This window comes from Pseudorca crassidens, chromosome 11 (assembly GCF_039906515.1).
Source record: "Pseudorca crassidens isolate mPseCra1 chromosome 11, mPseCra1.hap1, whole genome shotgun sequence".
NCBI classification, from domain to species: domain Eukaryota; kingdom Metazoa; phylum Chordata; class Mammalia; order Artiodactyla; family Delphinidae; genus Pseudorca; species Pseudorca crassidens.
Window position 1 is genome coordinate 8,927,930 of NC_090306.1, and position 15,412 is coordinate 8,943,341.

The following is a 15,412-nucleotide window of genomic DNA, read 5'->3' on the forward strand; positions in this document are numbered from 1 at the left end:
GCCTCCTTCCTTTAGAAAGTCGTCTTTCAAGGGTCTCTCGCTAGGTCAGCCCAGTTGCCTCACATTCATAAATTAATTTGCAGCGATTAACCTTCACCAGTATGAATGAAAACTTGCAATATGTTAGCAATGAGTTCTAAAATACCTGAAGAGGGGACATTTTGTATTTAAGGTCAGGTGTGTGCCTTTCACAAGGAAATGACACCCAAGTTGGCTTTCGTCATTTCATTGCCCATGCCACCCCTCCCCCCACCAATTTCAGAGTGAGAGGAGGGCAGCCTGCCTGCCTCTCTCTGCTGTTCTCCTCCCCAAAATATCAGAAGAGATGTGTGCGTGTTTCTCTCCTCAAACCTAACTGGGTTTTTGCATTGTATCCCTAGACCATCTCATCAGACCTGCTTGCATGCACGAGGCTAAAATCAGTTCTAACCTGATCCTCTGAGCGTCCATAGATAAAGTTGAGCTAGTTCACCAACTTGGAAATGGCAGGCGAATGTTGCTGTGCGTGCGCCTGTGCATTTCCAAAGAGGGTCGGTAGCCCTCACTGAATTCTCGAAGGGGTGCGTTACCTCCTGAACTTAAGAAGTACTGCTCTCAACTGCCCTGTTCTCCTTTATCAGGACACCATCACCATCATCTCTTCTTTCAATGGAACTTTAGGTAAAATGTTGATATTTTGTTCCTTGTGAATGTTCGCATTTATTTTGATTTTAAAATAATGCATCAAGCTATCATTATTTTTTGTGATTCCTGAGTTTTCTGGCACTACCTTAAACTTTACATGCGAAGTGAGTGCCTCACTTGCCTTACCCTAATCCCAGACCTGAGTGAGCTCTTAACCCAGCCTTCCTTCCTCCGGCCTCTCGTCTGCTTCCCAGCCTGCACGTGGATAATGCCAGCCCCCTCCTTAAAGCCCTGTGCTGGGCTCGTAGCTCCTGCTGGACCCTTCACATGGCTCCCAAGAGCCCTTGCTCTAGCTTCTGAGGCTCCAGTGAGCTGCAGAAGGTATTTCAGTCTCCTGAAGACATGTGACAAAATACAACGAATCTGCCCTGCCCAACCCCCCAGAATGCACTGAGCACTTCCCGTGTACCAGGCCTGGCGCAGAATCTTTATTTGGGTTATCTCACTCCATATTTAAATTTGCCCTAGGAGGTAAGTACTATTCTTGGCCCCATTTGGGGAAGCTGAGGTTCAGAGATGTAACAGAACCAGTATTTGAACTCAGGACTGTTTGACTCCAAAACCCAGGTTTCTATCTGAAATATTCCACGTCTCTCTCCACATTGGGCTTTCTGCCCAAAGGCAGAAATGAGGAGAAATGGTCTAACTCACGTTTGTGAGAACGAGCAGGAGGCATTGGGCCAGTTTTGCTGTCAACAGGTTTGCTGATAAAAACCCCTTTGTGGCTAAAACTGAGTGAAAGCCAGAAAAATCCACAAAATGAAGTTTGTAAGGAAACATTTTTTTCCAGGGAACAGAAAAGGACCTTGGATCTAAACATGAATGTGTAGTATTCTTGCGCTTGGGGTTTTAGCTGAAAAGACACCGGAATAACCTTCTAACCTCCACTTGGAAACTGAGTGCTGAGATAGAGTAACCTTGAGGACAAAAAATAGGAAATGTTTTGGAACGTCCCCTAGTGACAGAATTTGTGTGCTGAGAGCAGTCTTGAGCAAATAACACATCCAGAGTTAGAGGCAGACCCAGAGGAACGGGAATGCTGGAGCTTGTCAGAATCTACCCAGGACTGCGGTGTGGGCCGGGGGCACTCAGCCTGTGGGGAAGGGTTAGGAGTCAGAAAAGACCCCTGGGAAGTGCTCTGGGAAGCAGCAGCTTAACAGGCTCTGATGATACTTTGTTTTATTTTGGAACGTTTATTTATCCTAAGAAACTCTTCCCACTGCACCCCCTTTGCAGAGGTCAGAAAGGGCTCTGCATTCTGGATCTGTAGCTAAACCAGACCTGCAACTCAACCTGCCACAGTTGAGTTATGATTTATTATTCCTAATTCTTTTGCATTTTTACGGTGCCTTTTATGGTGCATTAAAGTGCAAGGGGCTTTTATATCCTTTATTCCCTTTGACCCAGAGGAAGTTCACTGGACATATACAGATGACCAGGAGCTGGACTTCTGGTCTGAGGCCCATTGTGACCTTGGCAAAGTCCCTCAACCTCTCTGAGCTTCAGTTTCTTCTGCAAATACAGTTGTGCCAACCTTAGCTCCCTCACAGAATAGTTGCTGGGATGCCATGAATGTGGAAGTGTCACCACCAGGGTTCTTGGCCTCCTTAATCAGTAGAAATTGATGAGAGACCAGACAAGAAATTCAGGGAGGGCTTTACTGGGGCCCCTGCTGCAGCAGTAGGGAGTGAGAACAAGGAACATTTTCCCTTGCTCGCTCCCTGACTGGGGGCTAAACTGGCTCCTTATATGGGATGAGGGTAGGGATGTGTCCAGGGGGTCGAGCCGGAGGGGTGGCCTAGATCGTTTGCCCACCCCTTTGTGGTGTTGAGTGCAGGGGGGGCGCGCAGTACCCCGCTTTTGCTCCCGACACCTTGCTTTTGCCCCCGGCTCCTCAGAAGTGGCAGTTGGGCTTTCTGGTCTTTTTGCATCTTACTGTCCATAATTTACCCCAACTGCACATGCATGCAGTTATTTTTAGTCCCTTATAGTTTCTTTGTATTTTGTTGCTCCCTGAGACGCTTCTCCAGGTGCAAGCGCTGCAGCAGTGGGTCCCAGGTCCCAACCTGTCTGAGAAGCATCCGGTAATGGCAGTGAACTGCACAGATCAGAAGTGTCCCACCTGGTGAGAATGTTGGTAGGAGAGGGTGGCAGTGACAGGCTGCAGAGCTCGCCCAAGGTGGGGTGCTAGCATTGGGGTTCTTTGGCCAAACCGTCTGGCATTACCAGGGGACCGTCGTGTGCCAAGCATGACGTGAGAATCGCTGAAATCGCCTTTAGCTACACACATGCACGTTTTAACTCTTAACACATGTGCCTACCAGTTAGCAGTTTGATGTCCCAGAAGGTAGAAGCAGCAATGAGGGGCACTGCTAATTTGGACACATGTCTGACAAATGAGGAGGAATTGGCTGGCGAAGTAGAAATGATGGAAATTTCGGTGAGAATGAAAACATCATCTTGGAACTGGGTAGGGAATTGAAAGGCACGAGCAGGTATGTTTTCTTGACTTGAAGAAGGGAAATGACTTAAATTGAGGGGAAAACTACCTATGGGCCCATGATCTGAAAGGGGCTAGAACCAAGTCTAGAGAATCAGGGTGCTCTTGAAAATGAAATTCGGACGTATCAACCGCACAGGGCATGAGAAGGGAGGAAGACAGCTAAAGAATCGGATGAGGCCGATGAGGGGACCTTCTCTGATGATCTCAATTTTTAAATAGATCCTTTTAAATATGAAAGTAACACAGGCTTATTAGAGAGAATTGGGAAATAAAAAATGAAAAGGGGATAGTAAACATCACCTGTAACTCAGTTGAGTGACAGTTGCTGTTAATATTTTTATGTTGCGTTATAATACTTTTCTATAAGTTGTTTGAGATTATATATGCACACATGCTATTTTGTGATTTTCCATATGAATAGATACTCTTTATAAATATTACGTTATTGGCTGCATAATTTTCTACCAGAGATGTTGTTTACAGTTTATTTAACTATTTCCTTATTGATGTTCCCAGTTTTTCACTATTAAAAATAACACTGCAATGAACATCTTTGTGCATGAACGATTTCTCTGTATCCTAAATTATTTTCTTAAGATAGATTCTCAGAAGTTAACGTTTACAGGGCTCTTAAACTATCACCAAGTTATTTACTAGAAAGATCATGCCAATTTATCTTACCACTGTTTTCTGTGTGCCCGTCTGATGAGCTCAGATTTTTAAAAAGATGTATATAGTGGATGAAAGAACAAGTTACTGAAAATAAAATTTTTTATAAAACAAAAAATGAAATTTCGTCATTTACAACAGCATGATGTACCTGGAGGGCCTTATGCTAAGTGAAACAAGTCAGACAGAGAAAGACAAACACTGTATGATATCACTTATATGTGGAATCTAAAAAATAAAACAAACTAGTGAATATAATAAAAAAGAAGCAGACTCACAGATATAGAGAGCAAACCAGTGGTTGCCAGTGGGGAGAGGGGAGGGGGGAGGAGAAATGTAAGGGTATGGGAAGAAGGGACACAAACTACTATGTGTAAAATAAATAAGCTACAAGGATATATAGTACAGCACAAGGAATATAGCCAATATTTTATAACAACTGTAAGTGGAGTATAATCTTTAAAAATTGTGGATTACTATATACCTATAACGTATATAATATTATACATCAACTGTACCTCAAGAACAAAACAATTTAACATATAAAGGAGAGTATTTTAGATCTAGAATGTTAAAACTAAGTGAGCTAAAAACTATGGGAGATGCTTAAGAAAACTGTGTTTGGAGGGGCAGTAAAAGAATAAGCACGGTATCAGCATGCAGATTGGGTTGGGTGGCAAACAGAAAACAAAACTGGGCAACTTCTCTCTTCCCTCTCTTCCATCAAGCAGGGTGATTGTCAGACTGAAACAGGTAGTACAAACTGACATGAGGGAATTGAAGCCCAAGATGTGTGAATTGATTGTAAAAGTGAATCTAAGTTGTTCTAAATAAATTCAAGGCTCTTCGCCCAGACAAATGACATCCCAGAATAAAGAACTTACAAGGGTGAAAGGCCGCTGGCAGTGATCCCTAAGCATTGTGGGAAATGGAAGAGGCACTAAAAGAAAGAATATGAGCCATTGTTTACCTGACACTCAGAGCAGGAAAAGGAAAAAAGGCAGTATGTACAGACTAAAAACAGCTAACCTGTTATAACTTTCAGATGAAACTCAGGAGAGATCTTCAACCATATATGTTATAAGCACTTAAGACAAAGTTATCCCTTAGGAACCAACCACCTGCCCCTTCTCTTCATCTTCTTCAATAAGGTTGCTCTAACTTTTGTAGTTATTGTATTTCTGGACATCAAGAAAGCATTTTATTTGAATTTCAGATGGTTCCATTTATGGCTGAACTGGAAAGATGTAGTCCAAATATCAGAGTATTTACACGCGTTGATAATTGAACACCTGTACCCAAACGGAGCCAATAACTGGATCAGTCTCCAGCTGAAAGAAGGTGGCTAGTGTGTCACCAGGGTGCTCTCATGTCAGCCCTCACCTAATCAGCGCTTTGTCGGTAACCTGTTGAGGTGACAGATGCTAATCAAAGCCACAGATGACATGAAGCTACAAAGTATTGATGATACTAGAGATGGGTCCAAATCTGGAGGGACTGCTGCAGGCTGGAATGATGATGGAGAATAGCAAGATGAAATCTAATACTGATTAATACACATCCTCACAGTGGGGTTCCAGACAGCAGCCATATATGTGCAGGGTAGGGAGATTATAAAGATGATAATGGCAAATAGCTATTAAGTGCCTTTGCTCTATGCCAAATACTGTCCTTTGTATTTTATATCGTCATCATTTGTATCATCTTACTCTATCCTAGCTTTATGTCATCTGCCGATTTGACAAGCATGTCATCTGTGCTTCAGTGCCACTTGCTTCACAAGTTGAAAGTTGTCCCCATTCTCCATTTGAGGCGAGTGAGACACAGAGAGGTTAAGAAACTTTTCTGAGATCACACAGCTGGGAGGTAGAGTTTCCGTGCTGGTGCTCTGTGCCTACATGTTTAACCACTGTGAAAGTTCACACAGCCACTGAAACTTTTTTCTCTCTCCCTCTCTCTCTTTTTTTAAATCCTGAATTTAACTTGATGTCCTGCCAAAACACCAAATAACCTTAGACAGAGAGGCAAGGAGTCAATAAATATGGACTTCGGGCTAGACCAACTGGGTTCACACGTTGGCTCTTCCACTGGGTATGTGACTTTGGCCGTGTCACTTAACTTCTCAGTGCTCCAGTTTTCTCCTCTGTAAATAAGGATAGTGAATGTTTCTATAGTACAGGATGGCTGTGGGGATTAAATGAGTTGCCTACAGAAGGCATTTAGAATAGTGCCTTTCACACAGTAAATGCTGGTAAGTGTTTGCGGTTACAGACATCCCTGGGTATCCGCATGGGGGGATTGGTTCCAGGACCCCCTCAGATACCAAAATCCACAGATGCTCAAGTCCCTTATATGAACTCGTGTAGTATTTGCATATACCCTACCTACGCACATCCTCCCATATACTTTAAATCATCTCTAGATTACTTATAATACCTAACACACTGCAAATGCTATGTAATTTGTTGTGACTACGATGTAAACGCTATGTAAATAGCTGCTAGCACACAGCAAATTCAAGTTTTGCTTCTGGGAACTTTCTGGATTTTTTTTTCTGAGTATTTTTGATCTGCAGTTGGTTGGATGTGGAACCTCGATACGGAGGGCAACTGGAGAATCCATGTGGTGGGGTGTTAAGAGTTGGGGCCTGGTTTTCAATCCCAGCACCACCATTTCCATTTACCGTGTGTGGCAGTTTTCTCCTCTACAAAACGAGAAGGAATAACCGTTGTAGTGAAGACTCATGTAAATGCTCAGTAATTGTTAGCTATTATGATGAACAGAAACATTGTCCAGAGATAGAAAGGTTCTAGCCCTGCTTCAGGTACTACTTCTAGCAACAGGAGGCAAATGGCATCTCCAGAGGAGGCAGGCAGGCCTGTAAGGCTCTAAAAAAGGCAGTACAGAACTTCTGTTTGGACCAATGAAGGATGTTTAATCTTAAGGCAAGATGACTAAGCAAGGAAGTGATAACCTTCCTCACTATGTCAAGGGTTACGGAACTGTTCGGTGTCATCGAATCTAGTTATGAGACACCGTGGGAGGTTGGAAAGAGTCAGGGAACCTGGGGGAGCTTGATCCTGATTCAATCTCTTAACTTTTCCCAGCTTCAGTTGCCTAATGAATAAGAGGCAGTGGGAGTTGTCTTCTACGATTCTGTCCTCTAAGCCACAGAATCTGCAGCCAGTTCCTGTGTACACAGAACATTTAGGATAAAGGGTGTTTTTGATGAATGTTTACTATAGCAAAAGAGCTTGAATTGAGTATTACGCAAACCAGCAACATCCTCTAATGACTCTGAGCCCCTGTTTCCTCATCTGTTAAATTGAAATGAGACTACCGTGGGTTTCACAGGGCTTTTTGGAGAATTACCTGAGGTCATACACGTGAAAACACCTTCTTAAAATGTTGTTTATTATTGCCGTTACCAGGTTATAAGTTTTCCAAGAAGTAGAATATAAAAAAATACTCGTAAGCACCAAACTCTATTTAAAGTAACTTAATCTGTTTTCCGTGATTCAGAGGAGGCTTCAGGAAGTTACACAATCTCAGGGTCATTGTCGTGGGCACGGAGTAGCTCTGTAGAAAAAGGGCCCCAGCTGCTTGTAAATGGGAGCGTCTTGACCGTATTAAGCCCAGAAGGGAAGAGAGATCACATACTCTAAGCCCCTCGTTTTACAGGTGAAGCCACTGAACCAAAGAGAAACTGAGTGGCCGGCCCAGCATCACATGTTAATTAATGGCAGATCTGGGAATAAAATCCAGGTTCCTATCTCTCAGCATGCTTTCCGTCGTTAGTTTAAACATAACTCAAAAAGTCTGAATCGAGGCTAAGAGTGTACTGATGAATGTGGCTGCTTCTTTGAACATGGAATTGGAGAGCTATCACAAGGAAGTTTAAGGGTCTGGGTATGTCATTGAAGGGTACGGCCCCATGAACTTGACTTGACCCACTTGGGAAAAAAAGTGCGGTGGAACTCTTAGTAATTTTCTTAATCATAGCAGTTCATTTCTTCTGTGCAAAATCCTTCTCAACTATGCTCTGAAATTAATTGGCGTTAAAAATGCAGGTCTTGGGGTGGCTTTCACAGGCTTGTTATGTGCACAGGGAATAGCATAATGTAGGTACGGAATAATGGTCTCTCTCTCTTTTCTTTTTACTAGTGATCATTAACATGTATATTCTCCAACTTTGTTGAGCTAACATTGCAACACGTAACTGTAAAACAAGTTACATGTGATGCGTTCCTCCCTGGTCTTGCTCGTGTTCTGTTACACTAGCAACTGTCTACGCAGGATTGGCGTGTGCACAGCAGGTGCCTGTGAGCAAGTAGCTAGTGACGGTAGAGCCTTATTCCTGGATGCATTAAAAGCAGAGTCTCGCCTACACCTCCCTCTTCTTCCCATGTATAATCTCTTTCTCCAGGGATCTACAGGGTTTTTTTTGCTCTATTTTTAGTCTGTTGATAACTTGAGAAACCTCCCAGGATCAAAGTCTCAGAGGGGCAGGATTCATTTCACTCAGTCTTTTCGGAATCCCCAGTGGATGTTGAAAATCAGTCTGCATTCTGAATCTGGATGGGAAATACGTGGGTCAGCAGAACGTGGTGGATAAGAGCACAGGCTCGGAAACCCGGTGCCCTGGGTTCGAAACCTCAGCTCCTCTTGTGTTTCTGGTCACTGTGGTCGTGTGCCTTTGGGCAAATCCCTTAAATGCCCTGGGCCTTAGTTTCATCAGCTGAAACCCCCTCTCACGGGTTACTGTGAGCATGCAGTCAGATGAACTGGTATTTATAAAGTGTTCAAAATGGTGCTGGGTGACTATTAAGTGAATTCAATGGTCCTCATTCGGTGGGAGTGACTTCTCCATCCAAAGGTGTAACACCCAGGCCTTAGGGCCCTGAGGTTTGAGGAAAGGAGGCTTCTTTTTCCTCAGTTAGAATGGCAGAGCGCATCCTACACCAGGACCTTTTTATTCTATTGAGTTGAAAAGGGTACAGCAGTGGGACTTGACTTTGAACACCAAAGTTCATCAAACCTCTTCCGGCTCGGTGCACGGGTCCGCATTCTCTCTTTGGAAGAGCGATGATTCTGCATCAGTGTATCGCCTGGCCTCCAGCAGGTAGCCTAGTCTGTCGGGGTCACTTTTGTAAAACTGCTAGGATTGCCATGGTGTTGCCGGGACGGACTGAGACTCGCCAGGTCCCCTTAGCCCACAAGCGTTCAGTAGGTCCCTGGTGAGGGGGTTTCCACGTGATGGTTCCACTTGCTTCGGGGGCTGGGCTGTGGGAGAGATTAATGGGAAGTGAAAAGAGAAACAGTTGTTCTTAACCGGCAGGGCTGTTTGGAGTGTGCGACTCTTCTTGTATTTAGGGAAAAGATTACTCATGCGTATTTTCTTCCATAGAATATAAAGAACCTCAAATTACTACTGGTGTACCCACCCCCTTCTCACCCGCCTCCCTCACTTCAGTGTCTCCTCTGCAGAAACTTCAGCATTTTACTCTCATTTCCCCTCCCGAGCGGGATTCGGTTCTGTATTTGCTTTGGCACTCCCTCTTCCAATAAGCTACCCCCGTCCTTTTTCCTGTTTCTGACCAAGCATCTTCTGCCCTGCGGCCCTCTTGCCCCAAGGCAGTTGCTTAGGCCATGCTTGTCTGGTCCTCACATTCGTCCCCTAAAGCCTGGCTGTGCTCTTGCCTCTTGTGTGAAGGAGAAGAAAGGAAAAGTCCCTAATAACTAATCACTCTGCTGTTCCCGTTCAAAGGCGACACCATTGAGTGTAGGAAGTCAACTCTAAGGGTTTGTGTTGTTGGTTTTTTTAACCAGTTCAAAAGTTGAGGTCTTGCTGAACCATTTTCACACACACCCCACTGTGATCCCAGATATGCATTTTCAAGGTCATTGGGAAGAGCTGGGATACCTCCTATCTCCAAGGACCTTTTTTGTATTAACTTTTTAAAAATGCAATTTTTTTTTAATGTATTATTTATGTGGTTGCACCAGGTCTTAGTTGTAGCAGGTGGGCTTCTTAGTTGCGGCTCACGGGCTCCTTAGTTGTGGCACACGGCCTCCTCAGTTGCGGCATGCATGTGGGATCTAGTTCCCTGACCAGGGACCGAACCCGGACCCCCTGCATTGGGAGCGTGGAGTCCCATCTACTGTACCACCAGGGAAGTCCCTAAAAATGCAATTCTTAAAGGTTACAGTTATTACCAAATACTGCCTATATTCCCCCATGTTGTACAATACATCCTTGAGCCTCTCTTACACCCAGTAATTTGTACCTCCCACCCCCCGACCCCTATATTGCATCCCCGACCAGTGGAAACCACTAGTTTGTTCTCTGTATCTGTGAGTCTGCTTCTTTTTTGTTATATGCACTAGTTTGTTGTATATTTTAGATGCCACATACAAGTGATATCATTCAGTATTTGTCTTTCTCTACCTTATTTCACTTAGCATAAGGCCCTCCAAGTCCATCCATGTCCCAAGGACCTTTTTTTTTTTTTTTTTAATGTTATTTTATTTTTGGCTGCATTGGGTCTTCGTTGCTACAGGCAGGCTTTCTCTAGTTGTGGCGAGCGGGGGCTACTCTTCGTTGCAGTGCATGGGCTTCTCATTGCGGTGGCTTCTCTTGTGGAGCATGGGCTCTAGGCACGCAGGCTTCAGTAGTTGTGGCTCGCGGGCTCAGTAGTTGTGGCTCGTGGGCTCTAGAGTGCAGGCTCAGTAGTTGTGGCTCACGGGCTTAGTTGCTCCGCGGCACGTGGCATCTTCCCGGACCAGGGTTCGAACCCGTGTCCCCTGCATTGGCAGGTGGATTCTTAACCACTGCACCACCAGGGAAGCCGAGGACCATTTTTAATAGGCATTGCTTCTCGGCCCAGTCAAGAGTCCAAAACAAAACCTTGAATTCTTTAGTGGCTGTGTTTATCCTAAAGATCATAGAGCAGTAACATACTACACGTTATTATTTTACAATGCCCCTTTCTTCACGTGAAAAAAAAAAATCATAAAACTTAAAAAACAAGGAAAAAACTCTCAATGCCCATCTCTAATTATTTCAGTGCCCAGAGTGCTTTATTGGTGCCCTACACGGTGGACCAGTTTCAAAGAGACTTCCCCAGAGTCCAAGGAAGCCAGCTGCCCTTCTTTAAAACTAGACTTTGCAAATAAGCCAACTGCAAGACAGAGCCAGTTGTCATGCGCAGAGGCCCTGGATCTTCTCAAGGGCATCTGAGCCATTCCATTCCCCAGTCCACCCGGGAGGAAAAGCAGCCCATCCAAATAGACCAGACAGTGCTTTGTCATGCCTGACATAAGGATGAAAGGTGCTTCTTTCCAGGATCAAACTGAAGGACACTTGTCAGAGCACACACTTGGCGTCTCCTTAGCAAGCTGGAGTAACTAAATAGAGAGACTGACGCTCCTCTTAGCAAACACTGATTCTGTTGTATTTGAACTATTAATTCATACGATATTTTAGAGAATAAAGCACTCTTGAGCATCTAGCTTCTTCTAACCCCTCAGTTCTCAGACAGCTTGGTTTCAGGATTTCTTTTGATTCTTTAAAATTATTGAAGACCCCAAAGAGCTTTGCTCATGTGGCTTCTATCTATCTATATTTACCATATTGGAAATTAAAACTGAAAATTTTAAGTATTTGTTATAATATATATAAAAATATTGCTTAACTCACTGAAAAATAAGCCAAGTAAATGTTAACATAAATATATATTTATGAATATATTTTCCAAAACCAAAAAAAATGAGAGTGGCATTCTTTGTTTTACGTTTTTGCAAGTCTCTTTAATGTCTAGCTTCATAGAAAATGGATGGATTCTCATGTCTGCTGTCATATCACATGCTATGTAGCCTCTAGAAAATTCCACCATATGCTCATGAAGGAATGAGAATGAAAAAGGCAGAGATAACCTCTTAATATTGTTATGAAAAGAGTTTTGACTTCATAGACACCCTGAAAAGGTCTTGGGAACCCTGAAGGGTCCCTGGATCACACTTTGATAACGACTGCTCTAAACCACTTGAATGATATGTCCAAGATTTCCCGCAACTGCAAAACCAAATAAAAACAGATTCACAGTCAGGCTTCCAGACAGAGACCCAGCCCGAGCCATCCTCTCAGCTCCCTTTCACCCACTCCTGTCCGACTCAGACTTCAAGTACCACCCCTACCAGGAAGTTCTGACATCAGCAAGTACAGTAAACAGGCGAGAGACCTTTTATCCTTACCTTGCCCTCTCATTCCCAGAGGCTCTAGCCTGATAGCTTCCCAGAGGCGAGTGCGTTGCTCTTCCTGGAAGAAGTTTCAGGGAACACTTCATTATTTGGCATCTCTGGAAGGTCAGGCCCCGCTCTGGAACATTCTCACTTTGAAAGGACGCTGGGCTACAATCAGATCAGCTCTGATTCTTTTCTTTTTTTTAACATCTCTATTGCAGTATAATTGCTTTACAGTGGTGTGTTAGTTTCTGCTTTATAACAAAGCGAATCAGTTATACATATACACATGTTCCCATATCTCTTCCCTCCTGCGTCTCCCTCCCTCCCACCCCAGCGCTGATTCTGAAGTCGCCTCCAAAGCACATTGACATTTGTCATGACTCTGAGCCCCCTCAGGTGCTTCAGGTCCACTCCACAGCTGCACCTTCAGGGCAGACCAGGAATCCGGACACCCCTGGAGCTGCGGCCGGCCAAGGAAGGACAGGGCTGTGAGACCTACGGTTCCTTAAAGACATAAAAAGGGATTTTCCCCCCCATTTTGCCTCTAAATAAAAAGTTCATTTGATATCGCACTTTGCCACTCATGAAGCTTGGGTTTTACCTGGGATTCAGAGCGGAACCTAAGGGCTCTTCGGATACGGAGACTCAATTTCATTAACCATTCGGAAATCTTTGCCCTTTATTTCAACTGTCTAACTGACAAGACCTTTTTTCTCTCTCTCTCTCTCTCTTTTCTTTCTGCCTTGCTGTCTCTCCAACAGGCTTGCAGCCAATGTACTGGAGCAGAGATGACGTAGCCCAGTGGCTCAAGTGGGCTGAAAATGAGTTTTCTCTAAGGCCGATTGACAGCAGCACGTTTGAGATGAATGGCAAAGCTCTCCTGCTCCTGACCAAAGAGGACTTTCGCTACCGGTCTCCTCATTCAGGTGAGGGTCTGGACTCCGGACACGGGCTCAGCCTGGAATGTCTGGTAGCCAGAGTTGGCCTTTGTCACCACTTAGCCTCCCAAGAGATCTCCACATCGTCACCGTGAACGCAAGGACAGTGACCCAGCTTAGTAGAGGACAGATCCTGCTGACGTAGGCCAGTTTGAGGGGAGAAGAGGAAGAATTTCCAGGACCGGGGGAAACTTTTAAGGTTAGGAGAAGTAACCCAGTTCGGACCTATAGACCCTGGTACTTAAGGGATCTCATTGCACCACCAAATAAGGAAGAAAATGCATTCTGACCCTCTCTCTCTGCCTTGCTTCTGATTCTGAAGACTTTTACAAGAGATGCTTGAGCGTGAGTGTAGATTGCAAACTGCTCAGTTAAAAACAAAGACAGGAAGATTTCGCTGGCGGTCCAGTGGTTAAGACTCCACACTCCCAGTGCAGGGGACGTGGGTTTGATCCCTGGTCAGGGAACCAAGATCCCACATGCCGCGTGGTGCAGGCAAAGAAAACAAAAACAAATAACAAAAGACAGCAGAGGCAGGGGAATGAGCACTGCTGAGGCAGGAGGAGTAGAAAAGGAAAGAAGAATCGAGGGAACGAGAGAGAAGGGCTGGGAAAGGTGGAGATCCTAGTAGCCCAGGCAAGTTTAGAAACAAATGCCCGGGGCTTCAAGTGATTTCCGTTAGAAGTACTGAATTCTTTGAAGTAATGCATCTTGTAGCTTGTAGAACCCCTGAAAAATACAAGCAACGCATCTAACGAGAAAGATTTGTCAAAATAAGGGCTCCTGAAGCCACATGGGAAGGTTGCATTCAGTAAGGAGCTTTTGTACCTGCAGAGTGTATTCCTGACGTGGGGAAGGTTTCAAATATACTTTCCAAGTTCATTTCTCACACTTGATGGGTATTTTGAAGTAGAGATTTGGGAACTCCATATGTCCAAGGGGAACTTTGGTCTCAGGTTTCTGCCTCTTGAGTGCAGTTATTCAAGGACTGATGGGCCCTCCCTCTGTCAAGTCTCACCGCCAGCCCCACTTCGATGCAACTCGTCTGGCAGAGACCGTGTCTTCTTGACTGAGGGCAGGGGTCCCACAGGAGGTCTGTGCCCAGCTACGTTTACCCCGATTTACTCCTGGAGGCTGGCCGGGAGTTAATACACTAGCTAACCGCCACGAGGAAACAGCCCCATCACAGAGGGTAAGATAAGGGTGTGTATGGAACAGTATCGCCCCAGCTTTTCCCAATTGCAGCAGAACCGTTTATATGAGGAAATGATAAAGGGGAAGGTTCCCCCAGAAGTATAGATGTTAATGGAAACTTGAAAACTTAAATCAATGCTGAAAAACAGATCATTGCTATGGTTTTATAAGGGACACAAACCTACCTGAAACATTTGGTCTTCAATCATTGATTCTTTCTGTAGCCTCAGAACAAGAAAACCATCAAACAATGATATAAATAAATAAATAAAACTAACCTAAAAGGAACCTCGATAGTTCCTTTTAATTTAATGCAAAAACACTTCCCTTTTCTGTTCCAGTGGAAACTCAAAGATTATACTCAAAGGGGCAAAGTTACCTATCTGGAGGAAAAGAGCTCTGACTCTTTAGGGTTCCGGAGAAATTACTCATGTCAGGCAAACAGAGGAAAACATAGTGATGTGTTTTAACTTGATTTGACTTAGACTTTGTAAATCTGCCTTCCCCCCACCATATCTCAGGCGTTCCTTTTTGTTGCTGATTTATTTTTCTGTCCGGTGACCTCTCAACTTTCCTTGTGAAACTAGGTTCTCTCTGCTCAAAGCTGGGAGCGAAGATACACAGAACCTGTCAGTACGCCCTTGCCACTTTGTCAGGTCTTTGCTGGGTGGGCCACGTGGGAAGCTGGACAGGAGCCTGCTGCCCAGTTGGAGCCAGGATTGCACTGAACCTGAAGGCGCAGGGAGCTGGGGAAGGAGAGAGCAGAGTCGGGTGGGTCTCAAGAAAGCAGGAGTGAAGTTGGTCTGGGACGTGAAGGATGGAACTGAGTGGGTGGGTCACTGGAGCAGCATTAACTTAGTGTGTTTGGGCGGCGGTAAGGAAGCCCCCCTACGGATGGAAGAGGCAGCATGAGGCTGGTGCGATAGTCGGGGCGTGGTGCTGTAGCCACGGTTGGGAGGGGGCAGTAGAAATTCATTCCGTGAGTGTTCCCTGGGCAGCTCCACATCAGAGGACGGAAATTTGGGCTGAAGGACTTGAGAGATAGAGATGACTTCCAGTTGGGTTGTCCAGTGAGGCTCAGTGGTGTGGTAGTGGAGCCGGACTTTGAAAGCTTTGAAAGGTGAGCAAGCGGTAGGTAAGGAAAGGTGTCGAGGCCAGTTCGTGTGGGGGAGGAACTCAG

The 15,412-nt window shown here is 44.8% G+C and overlaps 1 protein-coding gene across 5 annotated transcripts in view; it reads left to right on the forward strand.

The window, feature by feature from the left end:
* The window catches only part of ETV6 (ETS variant transcription factor 6), a 237,924-nt gene that overhangs the window by 176,424 nt on the left and 46,088 nt on the right, over positions 1-15,412 (forward strand). For all 5 annotated transcript variants that reach the window (XM_067695706.1, XM_067695705.1, XM_067695703.1 and 2 more), the window contains one exon: positions 12,862-13,026. In XM_067695706.1, the coding sequence (XP_067551807.1) occupies positions 12,873-13,026 (154 nt within the window). In that variant the 5' untranslated portion in view covers positions 12,862-12,872. The remainder of the gene's footprint in view (positions 1-12,861; positions 13,027-15,412) is intronic.